A 17,301-nucleotide genomic window follows, 5' to 3' on the forward strand; every position below is an offset into this window, starting at 1 on the left:
CTTTCAACCAAGCACAAATCTTTTTTCCTTTCACTACTGCTAGTCTAGAAGCAGCACTTCTTAAACTCTGTTTAAGAAGCACTGAAGGGGTCTCGAGTGGAAAAAACTGAAGAAGCCCTGGTCCAGAGTACTGATTAAGGTGCTCAGTGTTGATCTGGATCGTGTTTAGCCAGGAAACTGCAGGCTTCTCTACTGCCAACAAGACAAGCAGAAAGGACTGACCAAAAGTTATTCTGAAATCCAAAACTGAAAACACGTTGGGATACAAATTCTTAGATTCAATCCCCGAACAAATGCGTCTTATGAACTCCTACTACAAGCAAGGCATTGTGCTATTACTCTGGGAGGGAGAGAGATAAATTCTTACTTTTCAAGAAGTTTACAATCTAACATAGTAGATAAGAAAAATTTAAAAAAAAATTATCTGTAGTAAGGTGGCAGCACCCTCAAGCAATAGCAAGCTTAAAAAAAAGTTAGGAGAGGGACTAGCTAAAGTTTAATTTGACTTTTACAACATTAACGTCAGCATATTTTCAACTATGATTTATTTGTGCATTTAAATAACTATAAAGTATATATCTCTCTATACTTATTACCAAAGATCTGGTTCTAGAATTGCTGCTCTGGATGAATCTGGATTATGTCTTAGTTTTCATATATTTAGTTTGATTTCAGAAAATACCCACAGATGGTGCTTTTGGTATTCGCCAAAACCTATTCTCTGCCATAGCCACTAATCTGAAAATCTTTTTTGTTAAGTACTTGTCTTTCTTTATGACCTTTCCCCACTCCAAATATTGCCAGGAACTTTTCCATACCTAGATCAAAGTTGTTCGAGTTGAGAAGGAACTCTGGGAGGTAAAAGAATTCTGGGATGAGTTCTTTCACGTCCGCCATGTTGTGCTTTGAAGCAGAGTACCAGGCTTCTCGCACACTGTGAAACATTCGGTCAGCCAGGTCAAAGTGGCCACCCTATGGAATAAAATGGAAACAGCTTCAAAGCAGAGATCTCCAAGCTAGGGACCACCAATCATCAGCCCCTTCTGTGACACCGCAATTTCCTAACTATTAAAAATCAAACACATACAACAAGAAACACACTTGCTGAATGAGAAAAATGATGCTCTTCCCCTTACACAATCTTATTTTGTAATAAACAGAGTACTAAAAATGGGAAAAGCATTCTCTCCACAAAAAATTTCAGAAGCATATTCATTGTTTCATTTAAGGGCACAGAGTTTTAGAATAAAAGAGGAAAAAAAGAGCAGAGAATAACTTCAGTGACCAAGAAGTAAATGGAACTACTGAACCTTAATTTCAATAAGAAGCTGATGGATTTCACCTGCAGCATTTTAGATAGGGGTTAGGTCTATATTTGGAGTTTAGCTTGAAATCACATTAGCTTGTATATATTGGGAAATCTTAAATTGGGTACTGTGATGACATTTTATACCTGGCCTGGATTTCTAATCAGTCTCAATTCAGTGGGTCCTAGTAGTATACTTTGTCTCTTCACGTCTGTCACTCCTGTTTCGCCTTTCTTCTCCTGACACAAGGTGCCATGACACAGCAGATGGCCTGACTTACCTGAAGTCTCAGGAAGATCTGGGTAAAAGGCTCCATCCGAACAAGGTAGGAGGCTACGATCATCGCAGAAGAGTAGTGGGTGCCATAATGGTACGCCGGGGTTTCTCCTGGGAAAGAAAATGAAAACCGTAACTAAGACATAATGTTGGCAATAGAAGAAAAGTTTAATAGGCCTGAAAAGGCCGACTATGGGACAAGTGACGCTACTGTATGTGGAGGTTTCACTCCATTGAAAGTAAGCCCTCTTGTCCCTTTCTGATCTGATTCTTCTTTCACAACATGACTAATGTTTAATATGATTGTACATGTATAGTCTGTATCAGATTGTATGCTGTCTTGGGCAGGGGAGAGGGAGAAAAAAATTTGGAACTCAAAATCCTATAGAAGTGAATGTTGAAAAAATATTAAAAAAAGAAAAGAAAAGAAAAGAAAGTAAGCCCTCTCAGACTTGATAATGACATTTTGAGCCCTCATTTAAATATGTGGCGATAATGCACCAGGCATGATTTCTCAGCAGTCAAGCATTTTTGAATTAATAACCACACTGTCCTTCAGCTAAAGGAGAATACTGAACTATACACACACACACACATATTTAATTTGGTGGTATTTAATGGCCTTGATGCTCAAATATTTTCTGAATTGTTGCCTATGAATTTTCTACTATTTTTATGAATCAATCGACTAATATTTATTAAGCTCCTTCAATATGCCCAAGCACATAGGTGGTGCCGGGGATATAAATTCAAGGAATAAAACAATCCTTGCACTTAAGGAGCTTATTTTTGAGATAGAACATGTACACATATACATGTACAGATATAAATATATATGGAATATAGAAAAAAATAAATACCAAGTATTCTGGGTAGAGGGCATCCTAGGCCTCGGTGTTGGGGGAAGTCAGCAGAGGTGCCATGGAGAAGGCAACACTTGAGCTCATTTCTGAAGGAAGTGAAGGATTCTCTGGGGAGGGGGGACATGCTGCTGCCAATATGGGGATAGGTAGTGTCATGCCAGGAAGGAGAAACATTAAAGGGCCAGGCTGGCTGCCTGGGGGATATGAGTAATGTATAGTGAGGCAGTATAAGGTACACTGGGCCAGGTCACCAAGGGCTTTAAATGCCCAGTGGAGAAATTTGTGTTTTCTTCTCGAGGCAGTAGGCAGCCATGCGAGTTCACTGAGTGGGAGAGTGCCATGGTCAGAGCTGTGCTTCAGGAACGCCATTTTGGCAACTGTGCAGAGGAGAGATTGGAGCAGTGAGAGAAGTGACATGGAAGATAAATTCAGAGGTCACTGACATGGTCAAGGTGGGAGGTGACAAGGGCCTGTGAGAACAGAGAGCAGAGGCACAAGAGACACTGTGGTGGCAGAAACAACAAGATCTGGCAACGGCTTGGATGTGTGAGTGAGGGAGGATGAGGAGTCCAAGTAATGCTGAAGTTACACAACCTCGTGACAGCAACTAGTGGTGCCTTTGAAAGAAATAGGGAGATTCTGAAAAGGGGGTGTGTTTTGGAGAGAAGATAATTTGAGAGGTCTGGGACATACAATGTAGAAATTCTAATAGGCAGGAAGTGATGTTGTACTGGGTTCAGGAGACAGAGACTAGGGTTGGAGATATAAAACTGGGAGTCATCAACAAAGAGATGGTAATTAAATCAGTGGGAGCTAGGAAGGTCACCAAGTGACAGAGAAAGAAAATGAAAAGAGAAGGCCTAGGATAAAGTCTTGGCGATGGGGGATCCCCTATCGTTAAGGTGATATGGATGATCAGTCAGCACAGACAGACAGCAGAATCAGGAGAAAGTAGTGTTAACAAAAACCCAAAAAGAATATATATCATGAAGAAAGGATACTTGACCATGCCAAATGCTAAGAAAAGACCAAGCGATTTGTCAATTAAGATGTCACTGACAGCTACAGAAAGTGCAGTTTCAGATGAATGAGGAAGTCAGAAGCCAGACTGTAAAGGGTAAGAGTGAGTGAGTGAGAGGAAATGAAATGGGGGCGATAAGTCTAGATTTATTTTTTCTAGAAGTTTGGCTAGAAAAAGGAGGAGAGCTATAGGACACCATCTTGCGCGGATGTGTAGGGAAGTTTTTTAAGGATGGGGTAACTTGGGCATGTGTAGGTGGCAGTGACAAGCAGATACTGACGATCAGAAAGACTTGAGTGGGGATGACTAAAGACGATCTATTTTAAAAGATGGAAAGAGATGGGATGTTGGTCTTAATGAGAAAGACCCCCTCAGCAGAGCCTGGAGTAGAGGAGGAGAGAATGGAGAGTGGGGATCATGTCAAGAGGCGTTCAGAGATAGAGGAGAGGAGAAGGAGCTCAGACATAGTTTCTCTGTAAAGTATGAAGTGAGGCTCTTAAATGGGGGGGAGACAGAGGATAGTTTTACTATGACAATTCTCAACACTATTCAAGACATATTAAAAGTCAAGGACTTCTTTCTAATAAGGTGATCTACCCGCTCAAAGCAAGTATATTTAAGTTTGATAGGATGGTACTGTTAATTCAGAATTGCTACCAGTACCTCTAATATCCTTTTTTTTTTTTTTTGGCAATTAGGGTTAAGTCACTTGCCCAGGGTCATACAGCTAGTAAGTGCCAAGTGTTTTGTCTGAGGCTGGATTTGAACTCAGGTCCTCCAGACTTCAGGGCTGGTGCTCTATCCACTGCACCACCTAGCTGCCCCCTCTAATATCCTTTTGAAAAGTACCTTGTAATAATTCTATAAACCATTATTTCATTAATAATCCAATAATAATAATAATGGCAAAGTGTTATCTCATTTTGTCCACACAGCAACCCTGAGGTAGATGCTATGACTATCCTCATTTTTACAGATATAGAAACTGAGGCAGGGAGAAGTCTATGGTTGCATAACTACTGAATTCAGGATTTGAACTCAGATCTTGACTCCAAGTCCCAGTGCTCTATCTACTGTGCTAACATACAAATGTAATATTTCTATTTACTCAGCAACTGATTCATTCACTCACTCAACAACCACTTACTTAGCATCTACCATACACAAATTACTGTGGTGGAGACTGGAGAAAATATAAGGATAATTAAGACCTGGTACCTTTCCTCATGGATCTTACAAGCTAGTAGTGGGACTCCGAAACAGACACATAAATATGCAATGCTATCCAATAACTAGAATGCAGAAGAGAATAGGGGATGAGAACAAGAGGAGTAAAAAATGCTATGTGTACTTGGAGAAAGGGAATATCATTTCTCACTGTGGACAGCAGGGGGCAGGTTCTGGGAGACATGGCATTTGAGCTGGACCTTGAAGGATACGTAGGATTTTAAAAGGTAGCTGAGGAAGAGAGGTAAGGAAGAGCATTCTACATGTGGTGAACAGTGTGAGCAAAGACATGACGGCAGGAAGATGGAGATATACTAGGAATTAAAATACAATTTAGTTGGAGTCTTAGACAGGATTAGCATCAAGGTTGGCAGTAGAAAATACAATGTATAAAACCAAGAAAAAAAATCTAATGGGGGCATTTGAAGAAATATTCAAAGTGTGGTTCTGAAATTTCCTCCCAATTTCTCCAGCCTCACCACTACTTACCATTAGGATCTTCCCAGTCTCTATAACGCTTCTTGTATTGAGTTAATCTTTCATCTGTCTGTGCTCCCATAGGCTTGGCTAGGTTTCTGAATGTCTTGGGATTAGTGAGGTCAACTTCCTAAAATACAAAGCAAAACCCAAATCCAAATGTTTGAAAGCCCTTTGTTTTGACCAACATAAGTATAAACAGGTTGAGGCTTCAGCATATGTGGGGATGTACATCTGTGCTCCAAGAAGACAGAAATTCCAAGAAGCATCCGGAATCCTGAGGAGCTAGACTATAAATACTGGCTCCTAGTCAGCTAAGTATGGGTCACTTTTACATCCGTGCCAACACTACGTAGCAGATGTGACTGACCAAGTCATTCAGAAGATAATCACTTCGGAAGCAACTGCATATTCCCTTAAGAAAAGCATGCAGGTGAGGTCTGGAGTATATGAGCCACCTAATTCAGCATATGGTAAATTACTACTCTGTGTATGGAACTCTCCAAGGTGCTGGAGAAGGAGCGGTGAACCTCTGAACTCTGAATTGGGGCTCTGTGAAGATACCAGATAAGCCTCTAATTCATCACCTTCTGTAGTATCACCCATAAAACCATGGGGTCATTTGCTCCTTTTACCTTCCCTACCATGATGAGCTCCCAATGTTTTGATCTTGTAGGTGATTTGATAAAACTTAGAGGCGATAATCACTGGCCAGCTATCTTTTTAATGTGTGTCTATCTTTAAAGGTCAGGCAGCAACAGATGAAGTATTCCCAGGAAGGAGTCTTTTTTTTGCCTCAGTCTAATGGAGATTGTTTTAGAGACCTAATATTTACCTGATCCAATTAACTAACTTATCAATTGATCAATCCAGCACATGAAGATTTCAGAGGTAGAAGTCTGAAATTCCCACCTGTCTATTTTATTTGTACCAGTCACTAGATCATACCGACTAGTCTTTGGCCTATTCAGTTTATCAGTATGGAACGCCTGGATTAGGAGACTCTTCCTTCTGCCAACCATCACCTTCTCTGCAGTGTACAGTCTGGAGAGCTGCCCAGGGTGCTCAGAGGTTGGGGACCACTCTGCCAGTCTCTCTCAGAGCTGGGACCTGCACGTAGGTCTTCCTAGCTTTGTTAGAGGCTGGGTTTCTATCTGTTATCTATCCTGTGGCCTCTCCCAACGATCGAAATCAGTGATTACCAATCAGTGAGGTTTTAAAACGTAAGGTTTAATCTGTGGAGTTCCTGGTTTTATGGAATAGAATTGGGCTGGAAAGAATAAATTCACTTTTATGAACATAAGCCATGTTATTAGAACCTGCTCTCTCACACTCTGCTTCAACTATATAACCAAGTGTAAACTAGAAAGTTTCATTGTTTCTTCTCCACCAAACAATGTCTTCTCTAGCCATTTTCTCCAATCCCAACCTTCGAAGAAATCTTCCTTGATTGATTTAAAGAGAAAAAAACCCCTGACCTTACCTCTGATCTTTTCCCTCTCTCACTTAAATATTTTCTAGATGTGCACTTAGGTGCATAAATTATCCAAAAATTGTGTATCTTGTAAATTTCAGCAACATATGTATGCTTATCAATATATTTTATCCTCTATTTTGTCTCCTCCTTTTTTTCTTTCTTTAAAATGTCACCATCCTGAGGGCAGGGACTATGTCCTCTTTTGTCTTTTATGAATCACTACAAAAGGGAGGACTTTCTGGGTAGCAGTGTTGTCCAACAGAAGTTCTCCTCTGAAATGAAACCCATAACAAATCAGTCTGGTCAGAGTGGGGCATCTACCATCTAGCAGGGTAGATTACACAAGCTGTATAAAATTCAGGTGCAAACTTCTCCTCCTTCCTTTTGTTCTGCCTTTGGTTTTTAAAATTGATCATTAAAGCCTCACTAGATAGAAACTAAAACAAAAGAGAAAAGATGAAAAAAATTTGCCTCTTTTCGTAATGATTCTGAATCCACTTATCTGCGCTACTTAATACAAAATAACTCCTCCCACCTGACAGTAATGTTTTACTGAACAATACTTTCAATATTTTTAAACACTTTAAGAAATCTCCATATGCTGACTTCTGTCTTTTCCAATGCATACTATTTGACTAAATTTGAATTTGTGAATTTAAATTGGTGGAGTACAGCTCCAGAGCTGTAAGAGACCTTGGGTCAACCTTGTGAACATCCTCCCTTTCCTTCCTTTCAGAGATGAGGAAACTGAAGTCCAAGTAAGATGTTCAAAGTCACCTAGGGAATAAGGAGCAAGCTAGGATTTGAACTCAGTTCCTTCAATGACTTAAGTTCGGTGCTCTTTCCACTAGCTCTTCCTTAGGTCTTTCCAATTATCCTGAATCATTGCTATTTGACTGTAACCTGCAAGAAGGAATTAACAGCCAATCAGACAGCTGTGGAGCAGAGCAGGCACCTGCCACTAACTCTGGGGTGTTGGCAAAGACTGGGAGTGTTTTAGTTAAGCTTTAATAGCTTAAATGTGATGCAGTGGTTCCTGCTTCATAGCTTCACTGCTGCACTGACTTCTGGCCTACCCTGTATGTCCAACAGACACACGGATGCTACTGTGGTCAGTCCAGATGACTCAGACAAGGTTCAAAGCCCCTAAGAGGAATGGGAGAAAATGCTGGGCAAACACCTGACTCCCCCGCAGTGAGGGCCTCATGCTGCGCTACCTCCTGAGATTAGCGACAAAGACTTTCCAGAGGGTGATGAGACTGCTGAAGACGTCAAACAGAGTTGAGGGGAATATTTCTTGCTTCTCATGGTGCGTGACTCCATATGTTGATGACATGCTGGAGAGCTAAAATAGATTTGTGGGGCCAGACCTGGGATTTCTGTGGCATATGGAATCCCAGTGAGACATCTGTCTACGAATGCAGATCAGCACAACTTAAAGGCTTCCAAGAGTGACTTGGGTCACACAACACTGTCTGAGGCAAAACCTGAAGCCCGTCTTCCTGACTGCAAGGCCCGCTCTCTCTGTATTGCCCCACAATGCAGCTTAAGCAAAAGCCAAAAGAGTCAAGGCAGCAGCATTTATTCCTACATGAGGTTAAAAGCTAAGAATACAAACACAAGCAATAAAAGATTACACTAAGAACTAGTAACAAAATGAGCAAAATAGTAAGGTTCTAGAATTGATAGAAACACATATTAGGGTCCTTCAAAACTGTTACTGATTAGAAAAAAATGAAGTAAATAAAAATTTAAGAAATTGGAACATCTTCATTCTTTTAAAGTTGTATTCTACTTCAAGAGAATAATGAGAGATTTACCTGGGAGTCATAGTCTGCTAGGACCCAGGGGAAGACTGGGTACTGCATGAGGTCATTGTAAGATCTGCCAGCCAAGGTGTTCAAGTGCATCAGGTACTGGAAATTGCTGATTTCCCCTCTCTTAATAAAGAAAAATAAATATTAATGTTGTAGCTCATTTCAGTATATTCAATTACTCTGACTTTTGTCATCATCATAGCTTTTACATTTTATTTTATACTTACAATGTGGCAGCATCAGAAAGTATATTTTTGTGCGCTGGTTCTTATTTCAGGTTTTAATTACTAAATAATGTTACTCAATTACTAAGTAATTACTAAACAATAGTCAAAATAATTTTTTTAGTATAAAAACAAAACACATTCCAAAGCAAAAATGTTTGAAGAACATAGTTTCCAAGCCTTAGCATAATAAAGCATAGCTTAAGTGCTTTCCTGACTGTGTGGTCACAAAACTTTAAATTATAAACTATTAGGAAAGATTAACTAATTTTCATTAAGCTTACCTCCCATCTCTGTGTTACAGACTTCTCACCTACTAAAGTGCTAAGCAACCCAGACCTAGGAGGCAAAGAAACAGAAGACTTGGAGAATACCGTTTAAACTCTGAGAGTAACACGTAGTGATAAAATCTCAATGCACTATCTGTTTAATGCAAGGATTTTCACAAAGGTCACTGTGATTTGCATAATTTCCAACTGTGTACTTTTGATAGGTCTGTACTCATAATGGAGGCCAGGTACACAGGCCAAATCTAGACTTTTCATCATGGAGGAAGCCAACAGAATTTCAAGGGGGAAGTTCCCCAGCTGTCCTGTGGAATTTAACAGAGGAAATCCCTCAAATAGAAAGCAGACAAGATCACAAGGGGAATTGGGGGTGATAAGGGATACAGCGCCTCCTACTCCCCCTTCTGCTCTGCCACCCTGCCATGTAGACAGAAAGAGCATAAAGTTTTCTTTGTTTCATGCATAACTGAGGGCTTTTGCACTGGTGACACGGTGTTTGGTAGACAATCTTATTCCCCCCGGGCCCATTAAACTACCTGGGACTGCAGGGTAGTGGGAAGAGCTGCTACCCTACTCCCCTTGCCCTCTTCCTCTACCCTAGTCCTACCTGGAGCCCATCTGGTAAGTGAGGTAGTGGGGAGAGCACTCAATCCCTTACCCTTCACCATTGCCTGGGCTACTTAACTGCTCACAGGGTTTGAATGAGTGAGATGGAAGTTAATAATTTCAGATGGAGATGGAGGACCACCAGGTCTTACCATATCCCCTGCCCCTCCCATCTGAGATATTCCAGGCCTTACCCTCTGCTCTGCCTCTACGTCATGCAGTCTCTTGGTATTGTCATCTTTTTTTTTTCTCTTTTTTTTTTGGGGGGGTAGGCAATGGGATTAAGTGACTTGTCCAGGGTCACACAGCTAGTAAGAAGGCCGGATCTGAACTCAGATCCTCAAGACTCCAGGGCTGGTGCTCTATCCATTGCACCACTTAGCTGCCCCTGGTATTGTCATCTTAAGTAATTAAGTTGACCTAAGGCCTTTGGGCCTTGCCATCAACTTTACAGCAGAACTTTCTTCTAAGTGTTTTCTTTCCCAATTAGACTGTGAGCTAACTGTGGGCAGGGGCCATCTAGCTTTTTCTTTCTGTATCCCCAGCACTTGGCACATAGTAAGTGCTTAACAAATACTTCTTCATTTATCCATTCATTCCATCTAGCACAGGGGCCTGGTGCCTCTTCTGACTCTCCTACAATATGCAGGCCTGTATCAGCCTCCAACCATCATTCTGCGGTTTCCACTGGGATGGGAAGACAAGTGGAGGTCTTAGATTTCAATCAAATGAGAACCATGACAAGGACAAGAACATGATTCATCCTTGTTCTATATTCAACACACTTAATAAGCTAAATAAATCTTTTATCCTTCCCCTTGCTTTTGCTGGGCTAATCATCCATACCAACCAAACCCCTAGGTTTTGGAAAGCTCCCCTAAGACCCTCACCACAGTGCTATTTACCCATCCTTGATCTGCTCTGGAAACATTATGAGTTTGACATTGAAAATTATATGCAGAAATGAGTTCTGAGTTATAAATTCTTGGTTAGATGGGCACAGAGGTTCATCTGAGATTCGGTAATTCTGGAGTTAGTAATTGTTAATGAGGGAAGAAATACTTTTGAATAATGAAGAAAAATTAACGCTCACAAGGCATTTATTTACAAATTATAGCAGCTCACATACATTGTCTCCTTTAATGCTCAAAACAACCCTATAAGAAAGGTGCTGTTATTAGCTCCATTGAAGGCTCAGGGAGTTTCCTGAATGCCCAGTCCTCAGTTCACTATACCAGGCTGCTTCTGAACACACCAAGGTTATGGAAAACTATTCAGTTCAGTAACAAAGACACTACATTTTCTCATTCAGAACTGAATTTGTAAGAATTAATGAAATACACTAAGATTTGAAACTAAGAGAAACAATGAGAAAGTGATATTGAAACTGGAAATGAATTCCTGCTTCTTTCCTACAAGTTTTTAAAAGTTCTTGGAAAAGTACAGATTCATTGAGAGCAGTAAGAGCCTTGCAATTGGCAAGTGTAGAGATTATTCAGGCAACAAGACAGGTCATGGCAGAGTACTAAAACATGACTACCAGTAAAGAAAGGAAAAACTTGCTCTAAGGGAGTTGTTGGCCTACTGTATTTCTTGTGACAATTAAAAATGCCTTTGAGCATTAGAAACAGTGACATATCTTATACTCCTTCCTATTAAGTTACAGTTATAGAAAATAAAAAAAGGTAACTTCAATTTTTTTAATGACACACACAACTGACTTTTAAAAAGTATCTATTTAGAACCACATGGATTACAATCAGATTATAATTTCTATAGCAACCATAAAGAATTAGAAGAGACCTCTAAAGCTGTCTGGTCTCAACTTCATGAAAATCCAGGACAAGGTTACTGAACTTACAGTAAGTCCACCATTTTCCAAGAAAATACTTGGGCGCTTGTTTTGTTCCTATGTACTATGAAGCACTGTCAACTAAAGTTGTGTCTACCAACTGTGAAAGGGGAAGAAGAATGTGGAATGCTCAACTGCCTTCTCTTTTTTTCCCCACCCAACAGGAATACATTTGCTCTCCCAATCACTGGGTGATAAACTTACCCTTGTTCCACACTAGTGTTTGGTCGCTGCCCAGACACAGATTCTGAACTGTCTGTCAAAGACGGCACAACAGCCAAAAATCTGGATAATGAAAAACAGTAATTACTTTAGAAACCAAATCAACACCTGCATTAACACGGTATATATTAAGCTATTTACTAAAAAGATGACACTGTAAACTATAGATTGTCTTGTTGCTACCACCTAGCTTTTGCCTGTTTATTCAACCCTGTTACTCAGTTACTGTTGGCTCTAGGAATGTGAAATAATTTTCACAAGAGCTAAAGAAAAAAAAAAACACAACTAAAAACCCCAAAAACTCCAACACAATTATGTTAAATATGTCAGAAAAAATCATGAATTTCCAAAGTCAAATGTAAAGATTTTTCCATGATAAGATTTTAAAAATTGTTTTCCACATTCTTCTTCATTAGCAAAAATTCTCATCAGTTGTCTGGTTTCAAATGAACATTCGCTAAGAGGACTTGGGATTTCTTACATGACTATCAGATAAGAAGTCCAAGAATTGATCACGGGAAGCAGCTGTGGGGTGGAGTGTTTGGGTTCAAACATAAGTTTTGTCACTACCTTCTCCTAATCTCAGTTTCTTCATCTGTAAGTAAGTTGCCTTAGATAAGTGTGCACGAGTAAGTTGAGTAACTTGCCTTAGATAAACTCTGGGATCCTTTCTACCTTAAAATCTAGGATTTTAATATATGTTCACATAGTAGCTAATCATGTGAAATTAATTCAGTAAATAATGACTTTTACTCATACGAAGCTACAAAGGAATCTTTCCAAACAATAGTATTACAGAATGTTTTACAGAATAGCCAATGATGTTCAACACGTACATTCTGAAGTATGGGAAAATCCACAAAATCTCATACTCCCTCTGATTTGAATGGAGTATCTCTTTGCTCAGAAATTTCTCAGAGAAAGATAAGTTTTCTTATTTTTCACTGAATTTCTTCATTTAGTGCAGGCGGTGGGCAATGATGGATTCGAACATGGGTATGGTCAGACTGAAGAGGATGGGGGTGAGAAAGTATGAGGTCAGGACAGGGGAGAGGTTTCTCCTAAACGGCTGCTAAATAATTATTATAGGGATAGGAAGAGAAATAGGAGAAACCTTTGAGTAATAGTGGCGCAGATGGGAAGAGAAGCTTGCAGTCTCTAAGGGATAAAGCAGAGAGTAGGACCAGACTTGCATCTGTTACCCTGGAGACTGACAATGGGGCTTGGGGCATTTGAGTCCAGTTGGACAGTGATCTCCATTGCAGAGGTAGCTGGTTGGCAACCAGGCCAGTGTCTGGGTCAGAGTAGACTCCTCTGGGCTGCAGGTGGTTCTACTCTCCTACCAATTAGTTGCCAAATTTTTTTATTTATATCTCTCAGCATCTGACTCCTCCCTACCCACTCTTCCCCTTCTGTGATTTTACCAGCTGGGCCAGTGCTTAGGGCAAGTGAAACATAAGATTTCTATGGCCATCTTATACCTTACCGATCAAAGTCCCACTGATTTTATGGAGGTAATGAGCTTGCCCACTTCTGTCAGGGGCACACAGGTAATTAGTGTGCAAATTCTCAAAAGAAATGAAGGCAAAGGGACAGAGCATCCTCTTGTTTTAAAAGCATCAAAAAGAATTTCTTAGTCCTCATCTGGAGAAGCATTTTCAAATGAATGAATTATTTCTCTGCTACTTTAAGAAAAAGAGCAATTAAAAAGACTCGGCTGTCAAGTCACCAGAAGAGTAAGAAGTATTTCACCAATTAAAAAACTACGTAAGAGGGTAGTAAGACAAAAGCTGACTCTACTACTGATCTTCAGATGTTGGCAAAGTTGGAGCATTAGTAATTTCTTCAAATTGGATAATACATGGATCTAAATTCTAGGCTTTTAGCTACTTTAGCTTTTCAGTGTAACATATGCTCTCATATGACCAAAAATAATATATAATAGAAATGTTTTCAAATGGATGAGACCTCTGGTAGACTTTGTTTCTAACTCCTTTCTGAAAAGCAAGAAGATAATTCCGTCCATCTCCTGAGAAAACTTCCACAGCAATAGGCTGGAAAAAAAAAAGAAATATGAGAAAAACACAGTTACGAAATCATGTTTCACAAACATAGAGGCCACATACAAACTTCTGAATTTCCAAGCTTTAGAAACATCAGAGTGGAGATTTCAGGGCAGCCTTAGCGAGGGGGACAAACGCATGAGAAATGATGGAGGTAAGATCAGCAAGATGGGGCAGCTTACTAAATGTGAGAGATGAGGGGTTGGGCTGATGTAAAAGGTGATGCTAAAGCTAAGTCCTGAAGAAAGCCAGGGTTTGTAAGAGGTATAGGTGAGAAAGGGATTTACTAGGGGATTGACATGGTTAGACCTGAACTTTAGGAAAATGACTTTGGCAGCATAGGGAGGTTTGAGATAGTAGTCCAGGAAAGAGGTGAGGCAGGCCTCTATGAGGGTAGTAGGCTTGGGTATGCAGAGAAGGGGATGGTGAGAGAAGTTGTGGAGGTAGAAACACAAGATTTGTCAACTTATTGGCTATATGGGGTGAGGGAGAGTGAGGAGTTGAAGAAAATACTAACACTGAGAAGCTGGTTGAATGGAAGAATGATGGTGCCCTTAACAAAAATTGGGAAGTTTGGAAGAAAGGTGGGTTTTGGGATAGATAACAATTCTATTTCATCTATTTCATATTTCAGTTCTATTTTCACTGAGTTTGAGATGTCTCTGGGAATTCATTTGGAAATGGCTTAACAGGTATGTCAGACAGGAAATGTCTTAACAGGATGATGCTTGCCTAGAGCTCACGAAAGAGACTAGTGCTAGATATACAAAGCGTGTGTGTGTGTGTATGTATATTATAGATAGATATATACACACATATATATATATATATATAATACACACATATATATTGTTTAGTCATTTCAGCTGTGTCAAATTCTTCGTGACCCCATTTGGGGTTTTCTTGGCAAAGATACTGGAGTAGTTCACCATTTTCTTTTCCAGCACATTTTTACAAATGAGGAACTGAGGCAAACAGGGTTAAGTGACTTGCCCAGGGGCATACAAGCTAATAAGTGTCTGAGGCTGGATTTGAATTAAGGAAGATAAGTCTTCCTGATTTCAGGCCTGGCCATCTATCTATTCTGCCATGTAGCTGCGTGTGTGTGTGTGTGTGTGTGTGTGTGTGTGTGTGTGTGTGTGTGTGTGTGTGTGTGTGTGTGTGTGTGTGTGTGTGTGTGTATACACGGCATGTCCCAAAAGTTTTAACCTATTAAAGCTCATTAAAACTAAACTTTAACTTACAAATTAACAAAATTAAGATCTAAAAGGTTAAACTGCACTGAGACTTTTGGGACACCGTACATACATACATACATACATACATATATATATGTGTGTGTGTGTGTGTGTGTGTGTGTGTCTGTCTAACACACACACATATAGAACAATGATCACAGTAATTATAATTAAGTCCATGTGAACTAATAAAATCACCAAGACAGTATGGAGAAGAGCAGGCACAGAGTACAGCCTTGGATTCCCCTATAGGTAAGGGTTGGGATATGGATGATGATCCAGTAAAGGGAATGAGAAAGCAGCAGTCAGACAAGTGGGAGAAGAGGCAGCAATGCCATGAAAACCTAGAGAGTGAAAAAGATGGACAGCTGATAAGCATAACCGCTATACTGTGGCCTAGCTTTTAAAATGATATGCAAGACACACCGTTACATACAAAAAGGAAGAATTTTATCTATAGCATGATTAAACATGAAAAATAGTCACATGCTTTATAATAGGCTTTTATAAAAAATAATAACTCTCAGAGCTAAAATATTATAATAAAGTTTCCTTTATTCAAACAAAACTCACCTGCAACAGATACCTCCTTTTATGAACTTCCTTGATATCCTCATATGCAAAAATGCTGCAGGACCTTCTGAGTTGACTGGGACCTTGTCTTGCCCCTCTTGGAATAATTGGCTCATGCATGCTGTTGGCAGTCAAAAGGGAGGATAAACACAAATGTAAACAATGATAAAGTCACTGGTAAAAAACAGAATGTCATTTGCAAAGCCTGCTCTGTGGCATCAGGGATGGGAAAATATTACTTAACAAAGGCACAGTTAAAACAATTTTAAAGGCTTTCTGAAAATACAATTACCAAGTACTTGTAGACTATTTTTAATACCAGTAAGCCTTGACAGTGACACACAATTTAAAACATACTATTTGTGTTACTGCTGTGATAAGTAGTGAAGAGATATAGTACAAAGCTCAAGTAAGAGGTTCTAATGCAGTTTCTGAAAAATAGACTAGGGAGTTTCTGAAAATGTCTGCATCTTTTATTATGCCTCATAGTTCAATGCTGCTCAATCCTGTGGGGAGTGAATTGTGTACCTTCTAACGGACATGAGAGTGCTGGACTGGAAGACACAAAGATCTAGGCTCAAATTTCTCCTCTGATGACATCATCATCATCATCACCATCAACAACAATGTAATTAATAATTATCATCATCTCATTCTCATTTCTTTTGACAGTGTTCCAACAGAAACAAACAGCCTGAGAATCAGACTTCCCTTATCTGTAGACCCTTTCGCAGGGGGATGAAAAGGCTTCTTTTTGCAATTAAATAAAAGCATTGGGCTGTCAGCTCTTGCTCTTAAAGCATCTTCAGCATGGCTCTGGGAATAGACGAGAGGATGGGGATGATATATACTTCTCCCCACTGGATATTTATTTCTTCTGCTAAGGTCCCTATAGTTTCAAAGTTTTTCATGTCATGTAGCTTGGAGACTATGAATACTTTGTATGGTGATAGCTATTAAATATTTTTTGGTAGATTCTTAATTCCTGCAACTTGCAGTGGCATCTTGCAAAGTTTCTAGCACAAGTTGTATTGATCAATAAGCCTGGGCTCCTTAACAATTAACTCTTTAGTATGCAAAAATCTCCTCCTGAATTACAATCACAAATCCACCACTTTCTACAAACACATCCACACGGCCCTGAAGTTCGTTTGATGCTTCCGTGTTCACACATTGTTGATTGGGTTCATGCAGATGTTGCCTAAAGAGGGGCCTTCTGATTTCACTCTTAGATTTTCACAGCCTCTTCACAAGGGTAAGCCATTTTCTGTGACATTCAATACGCAGCATGATGAGTACTTGTGTTAGCCCTTATTATCATCTGATGAAGTGCTGTCTATACCAAAAGAATTTCTGTAAGGTTTTTGTCATGTACTCTATTAGGATAATTTTCAAATTTGTTGTCTCTATACTGATATTTCATATACGTTAATTGCTTTTAAAATGTTCTTTCTACAGAGTTTTGATTTCAGGACAAGAGTTAGCCTCTAAATATGCACAGCCATAGCTTTTTCCTCATCAGATTTATGTTTAATTTGTCTTGATTGGAGAAGCCAAATATGGTTGTCATTGTTGCCTTCATGCACTGGTTTAATGTGACCCCTTGATTCAACTCAAACCTTCGTTGTCTATTTTTCCTTGATCTACACAACAATTTTACACATCACATCCATGGAATATTTTTACATGAATGGAGAAAGATTCTACAAGATGGAGAACCTGCTTGTGTGTGTGTGTGTGTGTGTGTGTGTGTGTGTGTGTGTGTGTGTGT

General features: G+C 39.6%; 1 protein-coding gene across 5 annotated transcripts in view; it reads right to left on the minus strand.

The window, feature by feature from the left end:
* WDFY3 (WD repeat and FYVE domain containing 3) overlaps positions 1–17,301 on the minus strand; it is a 296,048-nt gene that overhangs the window by 28,475 nt on the left and 250,272 nt on the right. For all 5 annotated transcript variants that reach the window (XM_027853427.1, XM_027853425.1, XM_027853426.1 and 2 more), the window contains 8 exons: positions 15,531–15,651; positions 13,625–13,710; positions 11,639–11,719; positions 8,974–9,028; positions 8,469–8,588; positions 5,184–5,301; positions 1,588–1,694; positions 819–972 (listed from right to left, as the gene is read on the minus strand). In XM_027853427.1, coding sequence (XP_027709228.1) covers positions 819–972; positions 1,588–1,694; positions 5,184–5,301; positions 8,469–8,588; positions 8,974–9,028; positions 11,639–11,719; positions 13,625–13,710; positions 15,531–15,651 — 842 coding nt within the window. The remainder of the gene's footprint in view (positions 1–818; positions 973–1,587; positions 1,695–5,183; positions 5,302–8,468; positions 8,589–8,973; positions 9,029–11,638; positions 11,720–13,624; positions 13,711–15,530; positions 15,652–17,301) is intronic.

Source organism: Vombatus ursinus, unplaced genomic scaffold, assembly GCF_900497805.2.
Source record: "Vombatus ursinus unplaced genomic scaffold, bare-nosed wombat genome assembly UNPS02009975.1, whole genome shotgun sequence".
Taxonomy (NCBI): Eukaryota; Metazoa; Chordata; class Mammalia; order Diprotodontia; family Vombatidae; genus Vombatus; species Vombatus ursinus.